The following is a 23,558-nucleotide window of genomic DNA, read 5'->3' on the forward strand; positions in this document are numbered from 1 at the left end:
GGCCTTGCCAAGATCTTCATACGCCTCCTCCCATTGGGAAAGTCTAATCTCTGCTAAGGCCCTTCTATAAAGAGCTTTAACATTGCTACCATCAAATTTTAAGACCAAGGAGAAAAGCTCCTTAGTTTGATTATAGTCATGGACCTTAAGAGCACAAGCTGCAAGATTCAATTCCAAGACAATTGCTAGATTCCAGAGCATGACACTATCATCCACATTACTTGGTAACCCAAAGCAAAGAAGTTTTAGGCCTCTATCGTACTTTGCACCAGCACAAACAAACTCACCATTCTTAAAACATACATTACCCTCATCCTTTAACCCCCTAACTTGAATATAGATGTTACGGGGACAATTATTAAGAGCATAATTAACAATAGTATCATCATAATCACCATTCAAATGCATGACCATGAGAGCATCGATTAAAGGCTTGCAATCCATAGTCAACTTACTGAAATAAAGAGCTAAGAAGAAAGCGATAAAAACGAGGAAATCATATTAAGTACCGGCGGAAAGCCTTGAAAGCCAGAACACGGGTGGCTACCTCAAAGGACTAGGCAACACTTAGTAACCGCCGGCAGTGATCCCAGGAGGCCGCAGCTGGAGTTCCACCCGACCCGAGAGTACGAGGATAGGCTAGGAGCGTTGGTTCAAATTACGGCCTCCGTGATGCCTTGTCAAGCTTGACAGGGGGAGGGAGGGGGGGATCGCCGGCGATCGAGGAGCAAGCCCCACCTCTCCAATCGCCGGCGATCTGTCGGGAAAGCCGAAAGAAAGCGGTTTTAAAAAAAAACAGGGGCTGGAGTTTGGTTGTTTTTTGGGGGGTTTCTGCTAGCGCGTGAGGCGCGTTCTGAGTACCTAAATTATTGAAGTAACATACTTTATAAAGTTGAGGAGTGCCTTTTCTCATACGTTTATTTTTAGTTCAGTTTAGTTCAGCTCTAATAAGTTCAGTTCAGTTCAGCTCCTAATTTCCTTCTCTTATAAAATATTCAAGCTGCTATATTTTGTTTGTAAACCAAACTCTTATCCTCCTCGTTCGAGTTGCCCATGCTCATTTCATATTGTCTTGAACAAATGATTTTAATGGACCCACTTATATCCCAAGTATTCTGGGATGGAGGGAAAACCGGAGTACTAGCTCTATACAATATGAAAATGAGTCATATTGGGTTGAGTTCGGGTCGTGCTGGGTTATCAAATTGGGTCATAAATTGACAACTCTAGTTCAACCCATGATGATTATCAATCCAATAAAGGTATGTGGTCAGCATAATAGGGTACTTTGTTAAAATTTCTAGAACCAGTAAACTTGGAACATCAGAATCAACTTAAACCCATTTTTAATATACTTTTTGAAATATAATTTTTGAAACAATCTAGATGGTCACAAATTTATAACGTTTACAGCTTGCATATATGACAAACCAAAAGCAGTTCTTTGATAAATTTAATATATATATTTATAATTGTTATTTTTTAAAGTTATGCCTAAATTGGTGTATAATCTATACTTATTTACTTATATATTAAAAAGCGTTCCTAAAATTGTTTATGTGCCACGTAGTCATTCCCCTCTCATAGTATTGTGCCACATCACCACTTAACAAATCATTCCTACTAAATTAGTTAAAAAAACTTTTGATGGGTTTCGAACACTAGACCTCAAGGAAACAAGAACTACTTCCTTACCATCTTAGTCAATAACAACTGATGTCATATATATATGTTATTCGATCGGTCAGGGGTTGCGGGTTTGGTGTGTGTGACGCACCAATAAAACACTGTTAATTTAATTATTATCTTGGTTATAAATCATCAAAACTTAGAATACGTATTTAGAAAATATACAATGAGACATGTATTAGATTTCGATAACATGATTTGACAACTAAATATCATCTTACATTTTTACGGATCAAACAGGGATTGTAAACATAGAATAATTGCGATCTCTTCATCTTTTACAACCTCTATACCCCTTGTTCTTTGACAAAATTGTACAATCCGAGATTTAGATAACCATAATATATATTACTAATGACGCTGTTTTTGAAATTACAACTAACCAAAAAAAATTCTCACACACATTAATCAAATTTCGAACCATAGGGTGAATAACATACGAAAGAATGACAATAACAAAATTTATTTACGAATTTTTATTGGGATTTTAGGCTGAATTTGATAGTTCATTAGCAATTAACAATTACTTTGGGAATGGGTGGCTAATCTACGGCATGAATAAATTGATGAACAATTTTAATTTTGTAATTTTTAATTATTAGTATAATTTCGAAAATTAATTAGTATTATAAAATTTTCATAATTTATAATTATGTATTTCTAAAGAAAAATGTACAGTATTGAAAAGAAAATAAAAAATAAATACAATTTTAATACATCGTGAAAATTAAAAACAATTCAAAATGATAATCAGAATATTAAATATAGGCCAATCAAATTTCGCCATGTCAATATATTCTGGCGCTTTTTTTTTTTAAGAATGACTTTGTTAAATTTTCGCCCTAGTTACCATTGAATATAGATAAAGTCCATTACAAGCAATAATGCATAAAAAAAACTTGCCCACTAATTCAACTAGTACGTAATGCAATGCATGCATTAGATAGTGTAATTATTATAACCTTAAGACCTAATCAACTCGTACGACAGACCAATTCTCATCAAGTTCTCATTTATATCACCATTTCATATATATCAATATATCTTTTTCATGCATATGTAGCACTCCTAATTTCTTTCTTACAAGCAAATATAGCTTCATTCTATATACTAAATCTCCTTAATTAACTCTCTTCCATTCAAACTAATTAAACATGGAAAAACCATTAACACTTATTTTCTTTACCCTACTATATTGTCTATTATTTCTTCCTACATCAATTATTTCCCAAGCTCAAAACATTTCTTCCTCATGTAATGGCATATTTTTACAGTACACCTACACCCGGGGCGAGCAACTCCCCCCGAACATCACGGCCTTGGACCCAATAGACCAACCATATAAGTTCCAATCAACGCTTTATATCCAAAACAATGGTTTACAAGAGTTGAAGTCATGGAGAGCTTTTGTAGGGTTTCGACACGGTGAACTTTTAGTGTCTGCCTCTAATGCTGTGCTTCTTGATGGCTCACCTTTACCTGCTAATGTTTCAAATGGCACCATTTTTACTGGCTACCCTACGACGGACTTAAAGACCGCGGTAGAGACTGCCGGAGATTTGGCTCAGATGAGTGTTCGAGTTGAGTTGGTTGGTACTGAATTTGGTGTTTCACCGGAAGATTTTCCTATGCCTTCAAATATTAGCCTTGCTAATGATGGTTTTATATGTGCTAATTCTACTATGCAAGGTATGTAACCATAATCATAGCTAAAATTTCAAATTCGATTCATGTTTTATTAAAAGAGTCGGTTGAATTATTATTTTTTGTGTATATTAACAAATTAGAAGTCAAATACGTTAGTTAAACCTATAACTAATTCATACTCGTTCCACTTTCCTACATCACTATAGCTCTAGCAATCTTTAATAAATTAAATCTATTTGATTTCTTGCCAAGTTGTCGTTATGTTTTGTTGATCTAGTCATTTTTAGAATTTGTTAAATACACTCGAGTGTACCATACATGCGGGGTCATTTGCTCATTCAATTAACAAGTAATATTTTTACTTATTTATTGACTGAATGAGCAAATGATTCCGGGTGTACGGTACACCCGGGTGTATATAATAGGCTCTCGGTCATTTGTAACTTAATATTTATAGTAATCTTATCATTATAATAATATTTGTGATTTTAATAAGTCACAATGTCTACATACAAATAATGAATTTACGCAATACAATATCAAGAATATCAAAGTGATCAATAAGCCTTGAATTATTTGAATAGAACAATGTGCCAACAAGGTAAAACTCGTGGTAGAGGTTAGAGGAAATAGCTTTAGCCGTACCAAGTAAAACTTACAACCGATTGTACATAAAATACTTCTAAATTAATAAGTGTATTGTTTAACTACGGAGTATATACCAAGAGCGTTAATCACCCTTGATTAATTATGTAATAATCATTTCTTCAAAAAAAAAAAAAAAAAAAAATGTAATAATCAGTTATTTGCAAAGTTGACTTTCTATGTGGTTTTGATGACTAATATAAGTTTGTTGTATACAATATACTTTCATTATTGTATACATAATAAATCTTGCCATGCATGCAGCTATATACTTCTATGTGCTACGGTGTACTAATATATAAGTCATAACATACAACTATTTTAAGATAGATAACCATTGCATATGGCTTAGAAATGTTTTTGGAAGTTAATTATAAGTCCTCGATCTACGATGTAATTTGTTATGCTCATTAGAACAATTACAAAACTTCAAATTGTGGTGCTAATATATGCAGGGAATACTAGTATGTCTACATGTTGCATACGAGACCCTAATGCTAGAACAACCATCAATGAAACAGAGCAATTCCTACCGCGACAAAGTGGAGATTTGAGCATAATGTACGATGTTATATCAGCATATGAATCGAACTATTGGGCGCAGGTGACTATTTCGAACCAAAATCAAACAGGGCGCCTAGACAATTGGCAATTAAGTTGGGAATGGATGAGAAAAGAGTTCATTTATACTATGAGAGGCGCTACACCTTACAAAATAGACTCCTCAAAATGCATCTTTGGTGACCAAGCTAAATTCTACCAAAGTCTTGACCTTTCGAGGGCCTTAAGTTGTGAGCATAAGCAAACAATCATAGACCTACCGCCAACTTTGGCAAATGATCAAACCCTAGGCTCAATCCCCTATTGTTGTCAAAATGGTACAATTTTGCCTTCAACCATGGATCCAAGCATGTCTATTTCCGCCTTTCAAATGCAAGTGTACAAGATGCCACCTGACCTTAATGTGACCATTTTTAACCCACCACAAAATTGGAAGATCAACGGAACATTTAATCAAGACTATCAATGTGGGAATCCAATTCGAGTGAGCCCTAGCCTCCTACCTAGCCCTAATGGCCTACCGGTACAAGTGGAAGCAATTGCTAGTTGGCAAGTGGTGTGCAATAAGACACGAAGTAGCACAAGACCCCCAAAATGTTGTGTGTCATTCTCCTCTTTTTTCTATGATTCTGTTATCCCTTGCAAGACATGTGCATGTGGTTGCCCTAATCCGAGACAAGAACAAGCTTGCAATGCTACCGCGGATGCAATTACCTTACCATCTTACGCGCTTCTGATTCCATTTGAAAATCGAAATAAAATGACCACTGAGTATGCAAGACTAAAACATATACCCATATCCAACAATTTATTACCTTGTGGTGATAATTGTGGAATAACCATAAATTGGCATTTGTCAACGGATTACCGAAAAGGGTGGACTTCTAGGGTTACACTCTTCAATTGGGGGGATACTAATTTCTCCGATTGGTTTATGGCCGCGGAGCTTGACAAGGCCGGAGGAGGGCTAGAAAGGGTTTATTCCTTTAATGGAAGTTCTTTGCCGGGAGATAGTAGCACAATTTTCATGCATGGTTTTCCAAGTGGAAATGATTATCTTCTAGGGCAAGTAAATGGATCAAATCCAAACAAAGATCCTAAGCGTCCGGGTACTTTGCAATCAGTGATTTTGTTTGATAAGAAGAAAACACCGGGGATTAATGTGGCTCGCGGTGATGGTTTTCCTACTAAAGTCATCTTCAATGGTGAGGAGTGTTCACTTCCTACATTATTACCAATTAACTCGGCTTCCATGGTTAGTTCTAGTAATGGCATGTATAGCTTGCTTATAACCTTGGTTCTAATGTTTTTGTTACATTAATGGTGAGATTTTATTTCTTCATTTGAGACTTAATAAGTTTATTTTAAGTATAGTTTATTTTAAATTGATCATGATTATCATGTACTATGTATGATGGGAGAATGAATGGAAGTCGTAATATAATGTTGAGGGCAACCTTCATGTATATGACTGAAAAACCGATTGATTTGGATTTATCATATTTATATTAATATGTTAACATTTGAAAAATAGTAGTAATCAACCAATACAAATAGTTTCAAAACACTAATGATTAATTAGCTCACAATTATCATCTATTGTGAACCCTAATAAATAATCAACTTATTATTTGTACAATGCTTTAGAGTAATTAAGATTACCTTAAAAATTAATAATGTTCAAAACTTCCTTCTATTCTACTTGTACCATTTCAATCAAAATTGAATGTGGTATCATTGTAACATAAATCTTGTACATAACTCTCATATGTATTATTCGGTTGCTCCTCGATTGATGTAGTCTCCCCAGTGTTACAAGTATCCAAACCCTCCTCACTTTTAACATTCTTTTCTAGTGAATATGCAGTTTCAACTAGATGAAATTTTGTTGAACAATAAGCATATGAAACAACAGGATGGTATATAACATTACCACCATTTTCGACATGATGATGAAGTCTCAAGTTTCGAGGATGTGAATTCAAACTTGTGAAATCTCGTACTTGAAAAGATGACGAGTTGGGAAGAACTTGTGGTTGAAAATTATGAACATCTATAGGAGATTTAAAATTCTTGCCTTCATTTTGATGTTGTGAATTTTGGTCAAATCTCTTATGATAAAGACGGTATTTCTGCATCAAACCATTACACTTACATAAAATTGTGATGCATCACAAGCGAAATATATATGGGAGGAATAAATGCTAGAAGTAAGAATGTAATCTAGGGACAGAGCGAGTATATATAATTTAAATCTAGTATTAATACCTGTAGATGGCTAGCAACATTTTCTCTAGTTATGCCAGGAACATTCATTATTTCCAAAATCTTTTTTGGAACTACCTCTGCATTTTCAACAAGAAAATAATATAGATCATAAACACATGCATGCATTATAGAATTATAATAGCTTTTTTTTATATAAAAGCAAGATTTGTGTGATATCTAAATGTATGTATGTATATATATATATAGTCAAAACAATAACAGGTTAACTGTACATGGCTTGATCAACAATCATTAAAGTCCTCTACCTCTAAGGCTCATATAGATTATAAATATGTAAATGAAGTGTTGAATTATTTCCAACTAAATAACCTACATGGTTCTATAAACAGAAAATTCACTATTGTACAGCATAATTTGTGATTTTTGTGAAATAGAGTATAGGTGTTATTAAAGTACATCTGATTTTTACACAAATATGTAATTTTTTTGTCAAAAAAATAAATAAAGAATATGAGTTATTTTAAAGATAGTCAAGTGTACTTGTACATGAATTATATGATATATTTTACAATTTTTTTTCCTTCTTGAAATATACATATGATCTTGTTAAAATCGGTACAATATTGAGTAATCTCCAAATATCAAATTTTCATAATTTACAAGTGAGTAAAGCAAAAAACATACATGAAATTTTTGAATTTTTATACGGTTTAAGTTTGCATGTGTTTGAAATTATATTATTCTTTTTTAAAAAAAGAAGTAAAATAAACACAAAAATTAGGGAAAAAAAAAAAGGAAAAAAGTTAAACGAGTTTAGAGAACATACTTGCAGTCCCAATTTGATTAATTGCTTCCACAAACTTTGCATGAAGCTCATTAGTCCAAATAACCCTTTGTTTTTTCTTTGTAGTTGCATCATCATTTACTAATAAATCTCCCAAGTTACTTGCATGCTTCCTCTTCTTCATGCATTTCTCATCATCTTCACCATCACTACTAGCAACAATCGAATCGATTTTTGAGAAATTAATGTCAATCTTTTGAAAATGATTCTCCCAATTGTTAGATTCGTTCATGTCATTAACTATATGAGAACTACTAGTACTTCCTGCGGATTGTTCCACCCTTTGATGTCTTTGTTTCCAATACGTGTACTTCCATAAATGTTTGACATTCTCTATTTGAATTGGCTTAATTAGGCAATCACAAGCTCCATGTATTAGCCCCTTCCTTATTAGATCTTCATCATCAGTTGTCGACGTCACTAAACAAACAAATTTTCCAAAGTTAATGATAGGGTTGGTCCAAAAAGTGTTATATTAACTACACTATGATAAGGGGTAGTCCATTAATAATTTAGACATTAATTGACACATAATGATAAACTTACACAATAAGATATAAATGACTCAATGAGGTCTTAACTAGCCTAGTGATTAAGATTGAAGGTCTGTGCATGACAGGTCAAATCACATTTAAATTCCCACCTCTATTTATATGGAGTAGTTTGTATTGCCTTGTGGCTTTTTTATGAAAGAAAATGTGCAAGAGGGTAATCATGATAGTGTTGTTGTTGATCAAATTCAAAGATTAGATTGACTACCTAAGTTTGTTACCTCTAGATTAACTACCTGAGTTTGTTAATTACCTCTAAATATCTGTTGCTAGTTTTTAGGCTAGGATTGGTTTTAGACGACTTTTAGTCTTTAGATAGTAATTGAAACTCCTTTCTCTTAGTTTCTTTGTTCATAACATTTTTAATCAACCAGTATATGTTATTGAATATCTATGACTGATTTAATTAAGTGCATTTAAAAACACTATACAAATAACTATTATAACCATGAAAAAAATTCACACATACTCCCTCGGTAAAAATTATATTTAATGTACTACATACCTCCCTCGGTAAAAATCAACAATAAAATAATAAATTGAAGTGTAAAGAATTTACAGAAACGGAGGTGATACTTACTTAAAACGGGAAGATCCATCTCTAATCCAATATACTTTATGAGCTCAAACCCATCCATGTCGGGCATGTTGAGATCAGTTATAACAACATCAAATCGATTTCGATCTTCTTGTAGCATAGATATTGCTTCCTTTGCATATTGGCACTTTGTCACTACAAAAACAACAGTACATAACATTTTATTAAAGTCCATTTTCAAACCATTAAAGTTAATTCATGCATATATTGATATTTTCTAAATGCATATAAATTAAAAGTTTCGAGGGTATCCTAATAAAGTTCCTTTTTTTTTACCCTTTATATAAAATTTGAAAGTATACCATGCAAGGAAAAATTATCACTATTTTTCAATAGAAATCACTCAAAATTTTACAAATTATTAATAATGAAGCTCCCTTGATTGTCATGACATGCAACCGTCTCATATGTATAAAATTACTGAATCTATATAAAACCTAATCAAGGAATATATGAACTAATGCAAATCCTAAAGTTAAATTAAAATCGTGATTATAGTTTTAACAAATAAAACATACCCTTGAAATGGTTAAATTGCAGCATTTTTTCCAATCTCAACAAGTGATTAAGATCATAATCCACAATGAGAACCTTCCATTCGCGATTCATGAATTCTTTTAGACACTGAAGAGTGAATGAATATTTTGCTATTTAGATAAGAGTGAGTGTGAGATAGAGAGAAGATAAAAAAGTGATAAAATAATTAAGAAGGTTGTTATAAGTGTAACAACTTTCCACATTTTTGTAAAACAATTAGAAAAAAAAACTAAAAATTCAAAATTTGAAAACATTATCACGTTGAAAAAATATTGGTTTTCAAATCCTATAATTTTTCTAGTTTTATAGCATGAGAAATATCTTGACCGTTATTATTTAACATTATCTAGTTTACCATGGTGTTTTTCTGTTTAATGTCTTCTACATTAGTTATGATATCGGTCATCTCTAATATGCCTAATATATAAGAGGTATTCAACAAGAAAAAGTACTTGTAAAGATAGTTGTGGAAATTTTGTTAGCGGGTTCAAGCGATTAATAAAGTAAGTCCAATTAAGTTACGAGCCAATAGGCTTGTAGCAACTCCAATTAAGTTACGGATAACGCCAATGGTTGTAGCTACTAACTTGATCGATTGAGCTATAATATACAATTAGTTTGGCTCAAGTTAATTTGTTTGAGGATAATGTTTCAAAAATTTTTGGAAATTAATATATTAAACAATTATATTTATAAAGCTAATTGAAAAGTTAAAGCTTAGGGTCCGTTTGGCATCGCTGTGGTTTTCTGTATTTTGGTTTTTTGTTTTTTAAAAGTATATTACATATGTAGCTATGTAATGGATCAAAACATATTTATACTTATTAAAATCATGATAATTTTGAAAACTGACAACAAAAAAGTGAAAACACCTTTTTCTTGTTTCCTGTTTTTGGTTTTTAGTTTTAAAAAAAAAAAAAGGAAACTGAAAACCAAAAATGATGTCAAACAAGCCCTTAATTATTTGATTCACATGCTAGTAGCTAACCATTGGGGCACAAAATAACTACAAAGAGGATTAGCTTGAAATCATATGTGCCATGGCAAGCTAATTTAACAATTAGATTACCATTGAAAATTCTCAACGGCTTACTAACAATTTCATTATTTGTAGCTAGAAACTTGCTTGTAATTTTATAAAAAGCATATTTTCCTAAGAAAAGTTTCCCAAATTATAGGAAATTAAATTATTAATAAAGTAAAATTTAAAAAACTAATTAATGAAGTGGGATTCATTTGAATAGCAAACTAAAACTACTAAAATGAAGATTTACTTGAATTCCTATGTGGCATGACAAACTAATTTAGCCATTAGTTTAACATTAAAGGTACTCTAGCCACTTTTGGCAAACACTAAGAATATAAACCTTATTTTGACAATCAACCTCGACCCACCACTAATGACGGCTACTCACTATTCTGATAACTATCAGCTACTCGGCCTCTAAAAGCTACCCACTATTGTTAGTTTTACCCAATATACCTTCAAATCTCAACTTTAAACTCTCTTCCTCGTATCATGCTTCATACAAACCAGACACAAACATAATATGTTTTCGCAAAAAGATTTACAAGTATACGGAATATGTTTCCTGAAAGGTTATAGATTAACTAAACTAGCTTGCACATTCATGTTAACTGATACAAAAGCAACACCTTGCCACTGACGAAGATGTTCCTTATAACATTTCAATAATAACAAGAACACTACCGGATCAAGGATCATATACAATGGGGAGTTCATACCCCGCTGAACATTGTTACAAAAATTGTTTCTATAGCGATTATCCAAAATCATCGATCAGAAAATGAGGTTTTCGTGTCACCATCCCTGCATCAGAACCCGGAAAATAATCTATGCAGTGCTTGTATCTGTGGTTCCCAAGGTAATTACAATGAACAGATTTCTTGATCTCACTGAAACTCAAAGACATTTAGCTAGATATTCCATTTCAGTGCTAACGGAGGCACATGAGAAAAGTTTCTAATCGGCTAGAATATTATCTCTTTTAGAACGAGAAGCACCAACATAACAAAACACATAATAATGAGAATTGTTGCGCACCGTGCCATACCGCCCTTTTGTGACCTGTCCGCCTGAAATATGAAAATACAGTGTAGAAATTACAGACTAACATTACTATAGCAGCATCTACTCCATGAAGAAACAAATGTTGCATGGGAGATTAAAACAAATCTATAAACAGAACAAATTTAGTGCGAAACAGGAAAACTACAGTCTCATAAAATGCAGAAAAAGGAAATGCCAAAAAAAAAAAAAAAAAGGTTATTCAAGCTCATACATTAAGAAAAAGGTTATTCAAGCTCATACATTAAGTACTTATTCAAGCTTTATGTCCAATGAGAAATTGCTTAAAATGAGAATGGTGTGAATGTGCACTATGTCAAAATTTATAGGTATACATATGATAGATAAAGAACATAATTTTTTTAATAGCATACAAGTTTTGACAAACAAGAGCTGTGCAAGAAGGGGGTGGGAAGGCAAGAGGGGAGAGTATACTTTCTGAAGCTGTTTGAAGCCCTCCTCGACTGATGTTGCAACATTCTGAATGTTGTAATCTATCCGATCAACAATAGTACCCTGAAAGAAATGGCAACTTCAATCATCACATCATTAATGGAAATAAGTTAATGAATAAATAAATAAATATACATGATGTGAGAATAACCTGGTCAATCACAAGAACTGATAGGTCTTTCATGATCTGAGCAAGTTCATTTACAGATTCCACAACCTATAAAGTTAACCGAATTCATCAACAAACAATGCGGCAGAAGTCAGTAACAGGCAATTGTGTAGCTTTAGAAAATAGATAAGTGGGGATAAATGTTACCTGAGTGATCTCTCTTTCCCTTTCTGCTGTCACATGATCACTTTTTTTGAACTCAGAAATTTGATGATTGTCAAGACCCTATACAAGAAGAGCACATGTAAACCAAGACATATAAACAATATGTTTCAACTGCTAAATGATAAGTTACACCTACAATGAACAGCTCAATTTTAAAAACTCAATTTTACTTGGGGGTCAATTATGTTGAACGACTAGAAATCCATTGGAATCAATATCAAAGATCCAGGTCGCAGGCATACTCCATCAGTTCTCATAACTATTAACTACCAAGAGTGGAATGTAGACAACAGATTCATGCTATAAAACGTTTGGGTTGCATCTCTTATAACTTAGATCAATACCACATTATAACACATGTTCTGTATCAACTGCTTGTATCATGAGCAACTGTAAACATTAAGCAAGATGAAATAATGTACAGGTGTATCAGAAAGTGAAATCATATCGTATTATAATTATTATTACAGTATACGGTATGCATTTTCTTTAAGCATTCAAGAATGTATCCTTTAATCATCACATATCAATCTGCAAAGCTTGAATAGCTAAACACGTGATTTTTTAATTCTATCTCCATATCTTCACTTGTACCCAGCTAAAACCAGATACTTTTACTCGAAAATAATCAAACAAGTTTTAATCGACAAATAAACAAATAGTCATACAAGACTGATAAATGCTATAGCTTCAAGCAATTCAGCAAAAAATGATACCATGTCGCTGAATTCATCCTCCTCGTCTTTCAGCATGTTCCCATTTAAGTTCATTTCCAAGTCAACACCATCAGTTCCCTGTACCAAAGAAAAAATAAGCAAAGATTCTATAAAAAAGATGCAAAGTCAATTACCAAATACAAAATGTAAAATATTGAGGAATGCGCATTACCTCCTTCTGTTGCCTAAGTCGCTTCAAATATGTTGACTGCTTCTTACGAAGTTCAACAGAAAGGTTCTGAAGATCTGTAGCAAGGGAATGCTGTCACAGAAATATTCAGAAGTAAATCAATTGTTCTGATATCTTGAGAAATCTTTCTTAAAAAATATGAACAGAAGCATAAAACTTTAAGAGGATTAGGAATCCTTATAAAGAAAACATCTCCCTCCATCCCTATATAAAAGTCCCCGTTTGTCTTTTGCACACACTTCTAGGAAGCTGAATAAAAATATAAGATAGTGGGGATTGGTTTATTAAAGGTGAAGATAAAAAATAAAAAATAAATAAAAAATTGTGGGGTTTGGTAGATCAAAAGTGAATAGAAGAGTAAGTTACTACTCTTACTAGGGTTTGGTTAATTAAAAGTGAATACAAACCAAACAATATTGGGGACTTTTATTTAGGATCAAGATTTTTGGATGAAATGGAACTTTTGATTGGAGATGTAGGGAGTACTGAAAATTAAAAATTGCTAATCTCACTCAACTTCTCCTAAACTAAACAAGAAAACACTCACAGAAAATAACACTCTATCCCAAAAGCTCCTAAGTCCCAACTAAAATTTCTGCTCAAGATAATCTGGTCATTCATCACCAACACAGCAACACCCAAGGTACATACATGCAATCAAGCCCACCCCAATAATTCTTCCCTATAAGTAATCCAATGCACCTACAAATCTTCCATGAGACAATGAGCACACACACTTGATCTCCATAATGACAAAACAACCTATTACACAAAAGAGGCCATGCCATAATGCACAACAAAATGTGACACCCAAAACTCCGCACTACTAAGATGTTTTTTCCTGAGTAATGTAATGGGCCACGATCTGAGACTCTGACACAAGAAGCCCTCGGCCCGTTGTAGCCCAAAACCTTTGGTTTAAGCCAGGCAAAAATGTTTGAGCGTCACCTCAGCCAAAGAGTACTAGGTCACTGATTGGCCCTCTGTTATGTATCAGTCCAAGATGCGTTTTCTTCAGGACCTTGGCCTTCCAAAAAAACAAGGGGGGGGGGGGGGGGGGGGGAGGCGAGAAGCAAATCACATAGCTATTTGTAAAAGAAGCTACTAAAAAAGAAAAACAGAAACAAGCTCTCCGCTCTAGCGATAGAAAGAGGACCTCAAACCTAAATCTTACAAGGTCCTCTAAAAGTATAAATTTCATTAAAGACTTGGAGCCTCACAAGTCACAACCAAACAAATTGTTAGAATGTAATGCAAAGGGGAAAAGTGATAAAGATGGGGAGTGGAAATGAAAACATACATATCTAGACATAGGCTTTTTTTTTAAAACCGAATCCTCAACCTTGACTTCTTATATGACCATGGCAATGTAAAAAAGAGATAACACAGAAAAAAAATTCCAAGAATGGAGCAGAAGGCATGGTTGCATGTTTAAATGCAAGAACATCCATCCATTACCTTAAAGTACATCCCTGTATGGCTGTATCTAGGAACTATTGTGAAAGCAAATTGTGTGCATAAGAGGAGCAGATTAACCACTCACCCAATATGGAAACATTTTACGCCACCAAATTTCCGAGACCTTGACCTCTCCTCTCCCAAGGCTTAGAATCCTCATCCCAGCCTCACAACATGATCTATCCTGTCCTCTCCTACCCCAAACCAAAGGAGGTTCTTCATAATTTTTCAAGACTCTTATAACCAAGAGGAAGGGTAAAAAGAGAGAGGTAATACATTAGGGTACTAGATAACAGGAATAAATGTTTAACTAAAATATGACATATAATCACCCTTTTCATCTTTCTGCAATATAACACACGACTGATGAGAGAATGGTACCAATGTATAAAAAGGCTCAAGGCGCACCAAGGCGTTTTGGAGTACCTTGCGCCTAAGGCGCGCCTCATTGCGCCTCATTGAAGTGAGGCGCATATAATAAGAAACAAAAAAAATCTGGAAAAAAACTCATTATGCGCCTCAGGCTGCGACTTGGTGCGCCTCAAGCTGCGCCTTGGTGCGCCTAGGCGCACCTCGGTGCGCCTTAGCTGCGCCTCATTGAAGTCGCCTCGCCTAGACCATAAAAAGCGCGTGACCTCTAACGCCTTGCGCCTCAGCGCCTAGGCGCGCCTTAGGCGCGCTTTTTCAAACACTGAATGGTACAGGAAACAAGGAGAAGAAAAGGTACAAAGAGTTGCAAAGAAAGTGAGTCGATGGGTGTGGCCAGTATTGGTTTAACTTAAGAGAAGAATTAGGAGAAAATACTTACTAGTATGTCAACTTATAATTGGGGTAGACATGATTACGTCAACTTTCTACTGGGATGAAGGGGATATCTTCAAACATTTTTGCCAAGCTTTAGAAATTTTTGATAAGTTTTATTTTTTACAAATATTGCACAAACCCAAGTACATAAAGAGCACAAGATGTCCTCAAAAAGTAACAAAAGAACACTACTTAAGATTAACCCAATTTCTTTGTGTCTCCCCTTAAGTATAAATTGGGGAAAGCCACACAGTTGCTTTAATCAATGAAGAAGCTAACCAAACCCCCCAAAATGAATCTGTAACCACTCCTGTACAATAATAATATTTTTTTACAATGATGTCAATTTCCATTTCATGCTTTGAAGGGTCAAGTGCACCTATACTATCTCTGCTGTGTACCATATTGACCTGACACATTTGCCAGCGCCTAATTTTTATCATTGATTATTAAAAGGAAAAATTATTAAAAGTTGATATTATAGAAATAAATATTGAGAAAAATCTAACAAGATCTCTTGTGGCTATGTTTTTCCTAATGTATAAACAAAACTACAAAAGTATTATATTGAAAAGAGAGTTAGAGAGAAAGGGCTCCACCCTTCCCTTGAATTTTCTTCCCTGACCTCTTTTTTTCAAGACATAGGATAGAGGTACTAAACTGTAATAAACCTCAAACGTAAATACATGCGCTCAAGCATGCAAAATTGTTCAGTTAGGAAGTGACAACTGACAACAATAATAAATAAAACAAATACGTTAACAAGTAAATCAAACTAAACGCTTAAACCACATGAGACATGTAACCACTATAAGTAGAAAATTTAAACCAAAAATTACAAAATAGAAGCGCTGGTAGAAATGCCCACCTGCACATTTTTGCGAACACCAGAATCCTCAGAAAGGCCGCGTGCTGAAAGTTCCTTCAATCTTTTCTCTGATCTCCTCAGTATATCGGTAATATCTAAGGTAAGGCCCTCAATCAGACGCTGATCTTCCCTACCATCTTCAAAGGATGGCATTAAAGCCTTGGAATGAGCCTTCACTAGCTCTGCCATTTTGAGTCGAGCACGTTGAATATTTGCAGTTATCTCTTCTGCAATGTCTACCCATGCTGGTGGTAGACCCACTGTTAATGCGTCCCTGCTGTACCAAAGAAATAAATTCACAAAAAAAAAAAAAAAAAAAAAAAAAAAAAAAAAAAAATCACACTCAGGTCACCACAACTAAGAGTATAAGTTAATTCTGAATGGTGTAATTTAAAACTTATTCTGTACAATCTGATGATGATGTCATTCAGCATGGTTGTTCTCCAAAATCTTAAGTTTGGTCAATCTACTCTCACATACGTCTACTGCTTCAGAAAATCAGGGAATAAGTTCATTTACTACGTCTTATTGGACATATCATTGATCGATATTGGAGTTAATCTGATTGATTATAATTATTCCCCCCGTACAATCTATTTCATATCTCACCCAATAAACTAATAGAGATAATAGAGGAAGAAAGCAAAAGGTAAAACGTAAGCAATTAGTAATAACAAGTTTGATTGAAAGTCTCCACGAGTAATGGGTTAAATACAAGCATGAATATTTTTAGCAAAACTTACCGGGGTAAAAAAAGGCAGAAAAATTTTTACTACTCTTTGGCTTCAGTTTGAAATAGACAACATCAAAATGGCTCATTAAACATTTAATGGTCCTTCTATAATGTCAAATAGCATACAGTCATTGCGTTTTGGCAAGAGGCATTAAGATAAAGTTGATGTTAATGTCTACTCTGTAAACAATACTATATTTGACATCAACATCCAAACCTTGACATGACAATCTCCAATTGAGAATGGTGATAACCTCAGCACCTCCTAAACATAATCTGTACAAGGTCGATATCTAAACATCCACCACCCCGGTAAAAGGGGAAAAAATAGTTGAAAGTTAAAACCAGTCAGTGTAAAGAATAGAACAAACTCAGCATCGAAGGTTGATTTTTGATTTTACATCTAAGACAATAAATGTGGAGGTATCATGCTATTTCAAGACAAAAAGATGCATTTGGACAATGATCCAACCCTCCATCCCTCATCTTTTTACCCCTAAACGTTGACAACAGCTTTACAGCAAAATAACTTTGCTTTATAAAGGGTCTGGTTCCAATCAGCCTATACACAATATATCAGCCGACACATACAAGCTTTCCAGTTTGCAGGAACAGTAAATCAACACGTCAAACAATGTAAAGCCGGTAAATTTACACTAGCTTCTTCACTCTATGCAAAGTTACCACTATCTGCCCATATTACCATTTTAATCACATAGCCACATAGGAGGTCTATTTATTAACCAATTTCTGATACAGCTTAATTACACTATAGCATACAAAAAGCTCCAATGTAAATGGGAGCAAATGGCCATGAGGCATGAACTCAAAAGTATTTGTTGCAAGAAAAGTCTCATTACAATGTCTAATAATGCAACTCTATATCCATGAATGAGTATTTCAATAATATCAAAAATTATTTCTTTATTACCAACTCTAGATGTGGTATTGAGTGATAATGAAAATTTATGAAGCACATACTTGGAGGTTGGAGGTACAGAAGTAGTACCATGGACTTGTCATGGGGAATTTCTTACAAATTACATATAAACTCATCACCATTACCGCCTACAAAACCGCAAAATCACACCATCACCTTATATGTTGAAACAGGTAAGTTACCACTATGATTTATCATTTTTCACACATGAATCTGTGAAAGAGTAAGGCACACTTCAGCACTTCCAGTATCCTTAAAACCTAAGACACTCTAGATCTATTGAATTTCAAAAAGTCATATGCCTAAGGAACATTTCACCCAAACATTCTTGGACCACTGTCCTTACAAAAAACCATATAAGCTCGCCTCATGACTCTCACATTCTTGTACAGCTTTGTTCTTTATTCCTACTCCATTGATGTACTAAAAGACCATAGATTTATAGCAATTGGAATAAACAAAGTATTCTATATCATGGTTACATCAAAATCAAAATAAACAAAGTGTTTTATGCTTGTGAACATAATTTATTTCAAGCTTCATGTGCATGAAATGTTACGAAAGGCATCAGGCATAGTGCAAAAAAAAGGTATAGGACAAAGGCACAAAGCATTAATTCATTACTTGTTTGCTGTAAATCAATGTGAAATTTGCATCATATGTTTGTTTGTCTGATGCAAATTGCCAACTTGTTTGTATTCATGTATAGTACTAATCATAGAGGACAAGGTATCCTCTAAAGAGAAATCATGAAAACAGCACCTAAGGAAAACCCAAGAGATATCCCATTGAACACACCAAAGGCCCAAAGGATTCAGAATTTTGGAAAGGGAATCACCGAATCACCAACCCCTATCATAAACCCTTTAAAAAAACCCAAAGTATCCTCCTAAGAAAAAAGAGAGGTTCAAAGGATCAACAAACAAAATGATATGCTATCTTCGAAGTCTAACTTCAACATGATACCCTTTTAATCCCTTCTTCTAGGGACAACAACAACCATCCTATCCACAAGAGGTGCATCAAAAATCTGATGGCCACCGAAGCACGTTGCAGCCTTGAAAGTATCCAAAAAAGTATCTATAACAACGGACCTCTGCTAATATTGTATACGAGACATTAAAAGGTGTATAGTCTCTAACTTTCAGATTGGAAATGGGAATTATTAATGTTGGGTTCATACCCATGTCAACCACAAGAAAGACAAGGAGCCATTAGAGCTCAGGGACCTCACTCTGTAATGAAAACAGCAATGTCTATCTTAGCATCATTAAATTGCTCTATATAATAGCACTTTCAGCACTTAAAATACAAGAATAATCCAATCCCTCTATCATATGCCTTCCTTAAACCCTCGAATATAAGAACTCTCAAAGAAAGTAGTGGCTCCTTACCAATGGCCTCTTGTATCCTAACCTTACACCCCCGAAACACGTTTAACTCGTAGACTCCTACCATAATACTTAATCAAAGTAGGAATGAGTAATCTACTTCCTTAGCCATATCACTTCATCTATTAATTCATACTCCTCTCTTTTAAAGTATAAATCCTTTAAAGAAGTTCTTAGGGGGAAAAGGCTTCCTATCCAACTCAACTATCAATTACAACTCCCTATTTAGTTTGAGTTACTTACCAATCTTTCTTTTCTCGCCTTTTGGACAACGAGCTTCTTTAGTAATGACTAATTTACAACAAGTACATCATTCACATTCAGTCAGTTATGTGGAAAATGTCAAAACCCCTTTTATAAGCAAGATGAAACAAAAAAATTATAGCAACTTAGTCATTAGTCATCACACCAAACACATATTAGTGTGTCTGAATCCCAATATAAAAGCTCTAAACAGCAATATTATCACAGCTCTTGACCACATTAAATGAATGTGTACGTATTCAATACACAAATTGGCCATCAACCCCACAAAAGCAATGGAAACAAAATTGTTAGACAAATAAAGAATGCAAAACAATAATTTGTTCCAGATAATTTATTCAGACACCCTCATTTTGCCTTCCTTTTACTTCATTCCTCACTCCTCATAACCCTCTCATTCCTTCATTTTGATTCTCCATCAGCCTAGCTAATGAACTACAGACAATAATTCACTCTCCAAGCCAAAGCAAACCAGTCAGCAAATCCAATCACTATATTTCTCTCTGTTTACTCTCTTTGCCTCGCCAAACAGCAATGCGCGAGCAAATTCACACCTCCTCATCACGACGAACATATAACCAATTGTCTAACACACAGATCACACAAAAAAAAACATCAATCCATAAATAAACCCTCAACACCAAACATCAATCTTGAGCCCAGAACAAGTGAACAAACTCCATCATCCCAATTTCTACTAACATTTCTAAATTACAAATTTGTAAACAAAAGCAGAGTTTATTCTACATACAACAAGCACTAACAACTTAAATTTACGCGTCCCAAGAGCCACAAAGGACAGTGATATAAACGGGATTCGATCCGAGCTCATGAGCAACCCCTCCCCCCACAATAAGCTAAATTTGCAATCATCAATTCATAATTACTCAAAAAAAACAGACAATTTACAGAAATCAGATAAAATGTAAATTACAGTAGGAGAGAAAAAGCAACAAACCTGGAAGTAGAAGGATCTTCAGTATTAAGAGGAGTGTAAGAAGAAGAAGATGCGTTTGAATTTAAGAGTGAAGTCATTTCGATCACCGGACCACCACTTCCGCCGCCCATTAACGACGAATCCGGCATTTTAACAGCTTTAATTGCATCTCTATGCTTTCTGAACAGTGTTGTTCGATTTCTTGTCGCCATTTTTCATTAAAATCAATTGGAATTGAGAAATTGGGGATTTTATTGAGTGTGATTCAGGGGAAATTAGGGTTTTTGGGAGAAAGAATTAAAATTAATGAAGATATGAATTTCAAGAATGAAGAATTGGAGAAGGTGATCAACCTTTTTTTTTTTTTTTTTTTTTTGGGGTTAGAAAATATTTAATTCGGACCTTTCTATCTCTCGCTTTGTTACGTTGGTTAGCCTCGAAGCAATCGCACAATTTTTTTTTTTTTTTTCTTTTGACCATAAACTATCATTTATTAATCGAAGTTAGTAATAAATATGGTACTTTTTTTTTTTTTTTTTTTAATACGGTAATATAGTCATGCGAAGTCTTATGCATTTCAATGCTTACTCTAGATTTTAATTTTTTTAATAATTTTTACATAAACAATTTAAAGGATTTTTAAGTTTTAAAATCTATTTTGAATAATGTGAAAAGTCAAGTGGGGCAATAAATTAAAACAAAGAGAATATTTATTTAGGATTAGAAATGTTCAAATTTTTAATCTTAATAGCAAAATAAGTGTTTTACGCCCTATGTGGCTCTGTTTCTAAAAATTGGTTATATCAATATCAATCTAATATATATATATAAAGGGGAGTTTTTTCCCGAGTTTTTAGAGAGCCACGTAGAATTTAATTTTCTTAGAACGCCACGTAGGATTATAAATTTTTGTTGTAGCCAATCAAATAAGAGATTATTAAATTCTTTTATGATTAAATAATTCAAATGCCAAGTAAGCAAAATTGGCGAATGAAATTTTTAAGTTTAAACTAATTAAATATTTTAGCACATTAATACAAAAAATATATATTTTTAAAAAATCAAACAAACCATGCATCGCACGGGATTCATCTAGTCAATCAATATCAATATCAATATACTCCCTCCGTCCCTAAATTACATTCCTCCTTTCTATTTTTGGTAAGTTTTTTTTAGTAAATCAACTCTCTTTTTCTGTTTTATATTTAATATTTTCTCACTCATCCTTACCTAATCTCACTCATAATCCTTGTGCCAAATTACAATGACTATGATTGGTTAAAATTTTTAATTAGGAGTATGTGATTGGTCCTTTTTTTTTGCAAAAGATTGATGACTTGTCATGAGTAATAACTAATTTATTTTTGTACTTCCCATTGCATTATCTAATTATTGTTATTTGTCTTATTCTTCCCTCCTTAATTCCCGTGTAAATTTCCAAAGAGGAATGTAATTTAGGGACGGAGGGAGTATATATTAAAACTCATGGCAAGACAAGATGTTTTGCCATGTGTCAACAATTTTGCCATTTGGCATATGATGTATTAATAGCATTAATTATTAATGATGTCGTGGCCAAATCATACCATAGCATTAATTATTGAAAAACTCTATACATTAACTTTCATGTATTAATATTAAGTTTAATTGATAAACTCTTCATATGCATGGCATGACAATTTCCCTTGAAATGGACTATAACTCCTTAATAATTACATAATAATAAAGTTTGTAAGAAATTAAAAATTACTCCATTTTTATTTTGTGCATTAACTCATAAAATTGTAATCATAGAGTAAAAGATTTTTGTGCATTATGGAGTCGTATATATTTTGACATCAAATTTATAAAGATTTGATTTATCATATTTTTATGATTTTAATGTAAAAAAATTATTCTTATAATCAAACCAACTCATACAAGCAACAAACTACTAAGCTACCATATAAAAAATAAATAAATAAAACCACCACTTAATCTCTCAATACAAACAAGCCAAAATATATATAGTTCGATTAAAGTAATGAATTTATAATGACCCGGGGCATCGCCCGGGCCAATAACTAGTTTATCATTATAGGTGTTCCCTTCAATTATTTCTAGATGCTCAAGGTTGTAACGGCGATGTATGAATATGTCGTAAACCTAAATTAATTTTCGTTGACCTTATTTTGAAACACGAGCAATTTATGATGTAACACTATGCATATTACTAGGAATGTTGGACAGTACAACCTTGGTACTTTACGTTTGTATATGTAAGATTGGATCCTTTACAATGGCAAATTTTTTCACAGTGGCAAAATTTAAAATTTTGCATGCTTCCATTCGTAATAAACCTCGGCTTATCGCTAGAGACCTCAATGAAACTTAATTATTTTCAAGAATGAGACTAAAACATTCCCGAAGCTTCCACTGAGCGCACTTTGCGTTCAAATAGTAGAATTATTGCACCCACATAGATACCTTTGTAAGCTCAGATCCCAAACCCATCATCTTCGTCACCCAAACCCTCCTAACCCCCAATTAGACATAAGGGAAGCTCCACCTCTCAACCCTTCCAAACTCAATTTTGATGGTTTGATAAAAAAACAACTCAACAATGACTAGAGTCATCATTAGAGATAGTGACCGCACACCCATTACAGTCCAAACTTTAAACCTTGGCACCAACAACAATGTATTCATAACATAAACTTCAAGTCTTCACAAGGGGATCATCCTCGTCCTTCAATAGGGAATACAAAGTCTTCTCATTGAAAGGGACCACCTGCTAGTTATCAATGCAGCAAAAGCTATTTGGTCATTTGGTAAGTCCCATAGCAGATTGATCACATTATGGAAGATATCAAGATCTTACTTTGCAAATTGCCCCATTAGAAATTTCGACATGTTTACCGAGAATCCAAAAAAACAGCATAGACTGCAAATATTGGGCATAATGTCGATGAATATTTCTTTTTGTTACTCTTCTGCTTACATTTGTACCCTATGGTCCCTATCCTTTCCTTAGAACCTTTTACACTGCCCCTAGTAAAAAAGGAGTCCTAAGTATATGCTTTTGTTTTTTAAAAATTTTT

The 23,558-nt window shown here is 33.7% G+C and overlaps 1 protein-coding gene and 1 pseudogene across 2 annotated transcripts; one reads left to right on the forward strand and one right to left on the reverse strand.

Moving 5' to 3' along the window:
* The first annotated feature begins 2,918 nt into the window (after positions 1–2,918).
* Positions 2,919–5,863, forward strand: LOC145616805 (COBRA-like protein 7 pseudogene; annotated as a pseudogene).
* A 4,930-nt stretch (positions 5,864–10,793) lies between these two features.
* Positions 10,794–20,905, reverse strand: LOC145616638 (tlg2p-like protein a). Of its 2 annotated transcripts, none has more exons than XM_081671395.1 (8): positions 20,500–20,905; positions 16,214–16,487; positions 13,066–13,155; positions 12,894–12,971; positions 12,160–12,237; positions 11,995–12,060; positions 11,826–11,906; positions 10,794–11,398 (listed from the first exon to the last, which is right to left on the reverse strand). In XM_081671395.1, exons 1-8 carry the CDS (start codon positions 20,688–20,690, stop codon positions 11,294–11,296), a joined length of 963 nt encoding a protein of 320 aa, XP_081527521.1. In that variant the 5' UTR covers positions 20,691–20,905; the 3' UTR covers positions 10,794–11,293. The 2 variants fall into 2 exon arrangements, with proteins under 2 accessions (XP_081527521.1, XP_081527520.1); XM_081671394.1 differs by having other exon boundaries at positions 16,214–16,490; positions 20,500–20,904.
* Between the last annotated feature and the right edge of the window lie 2,653 nt (positions 20,906–23,558).

This window comes from Chenopodium album, chromosome 26 (assembly GCF_948465745.1).
Source record: "Chenopodium album chromosome 26, dcCheAlbu1.1, whole genome shotgun sequence".
Classification (NCBI taxonomy): domain Eukaryota; kingdom Viridiplantae; phylum Streptophyta; class Magnoliopsida; order Caryophyllales; family Amaranthaceae; genus Chenopodium; species Chenopodium album.

What these genes read in the sequence shown, in the direction of transcription:
- LOC145616638 (XM_081671394.1), bottom strand. Translation starts at nt 20,690, where the DNA reads ATGGCGACAAGAAATCGAACAACACTGTTCAGAAAGCATAGAGATGCA. An exon ending in GTGTTCGCAAAAATGTGCAG is followed by an intron (nt 13,156 to 16,213) that starts GTGGGCATTTCT and finishes TTTCTGTGACAG; the next exon opens with CATTCCCTTGCTACAGATCT. An exon ending in GCTTCAAACAGCTTCAGAAA is followed by an intron (nt 11,399 to 11,825) that starts GTATACTCTCCC and finishes TTCATATTTCAG; the next exon opens with GCGGACAGGTCACAAAAGGG.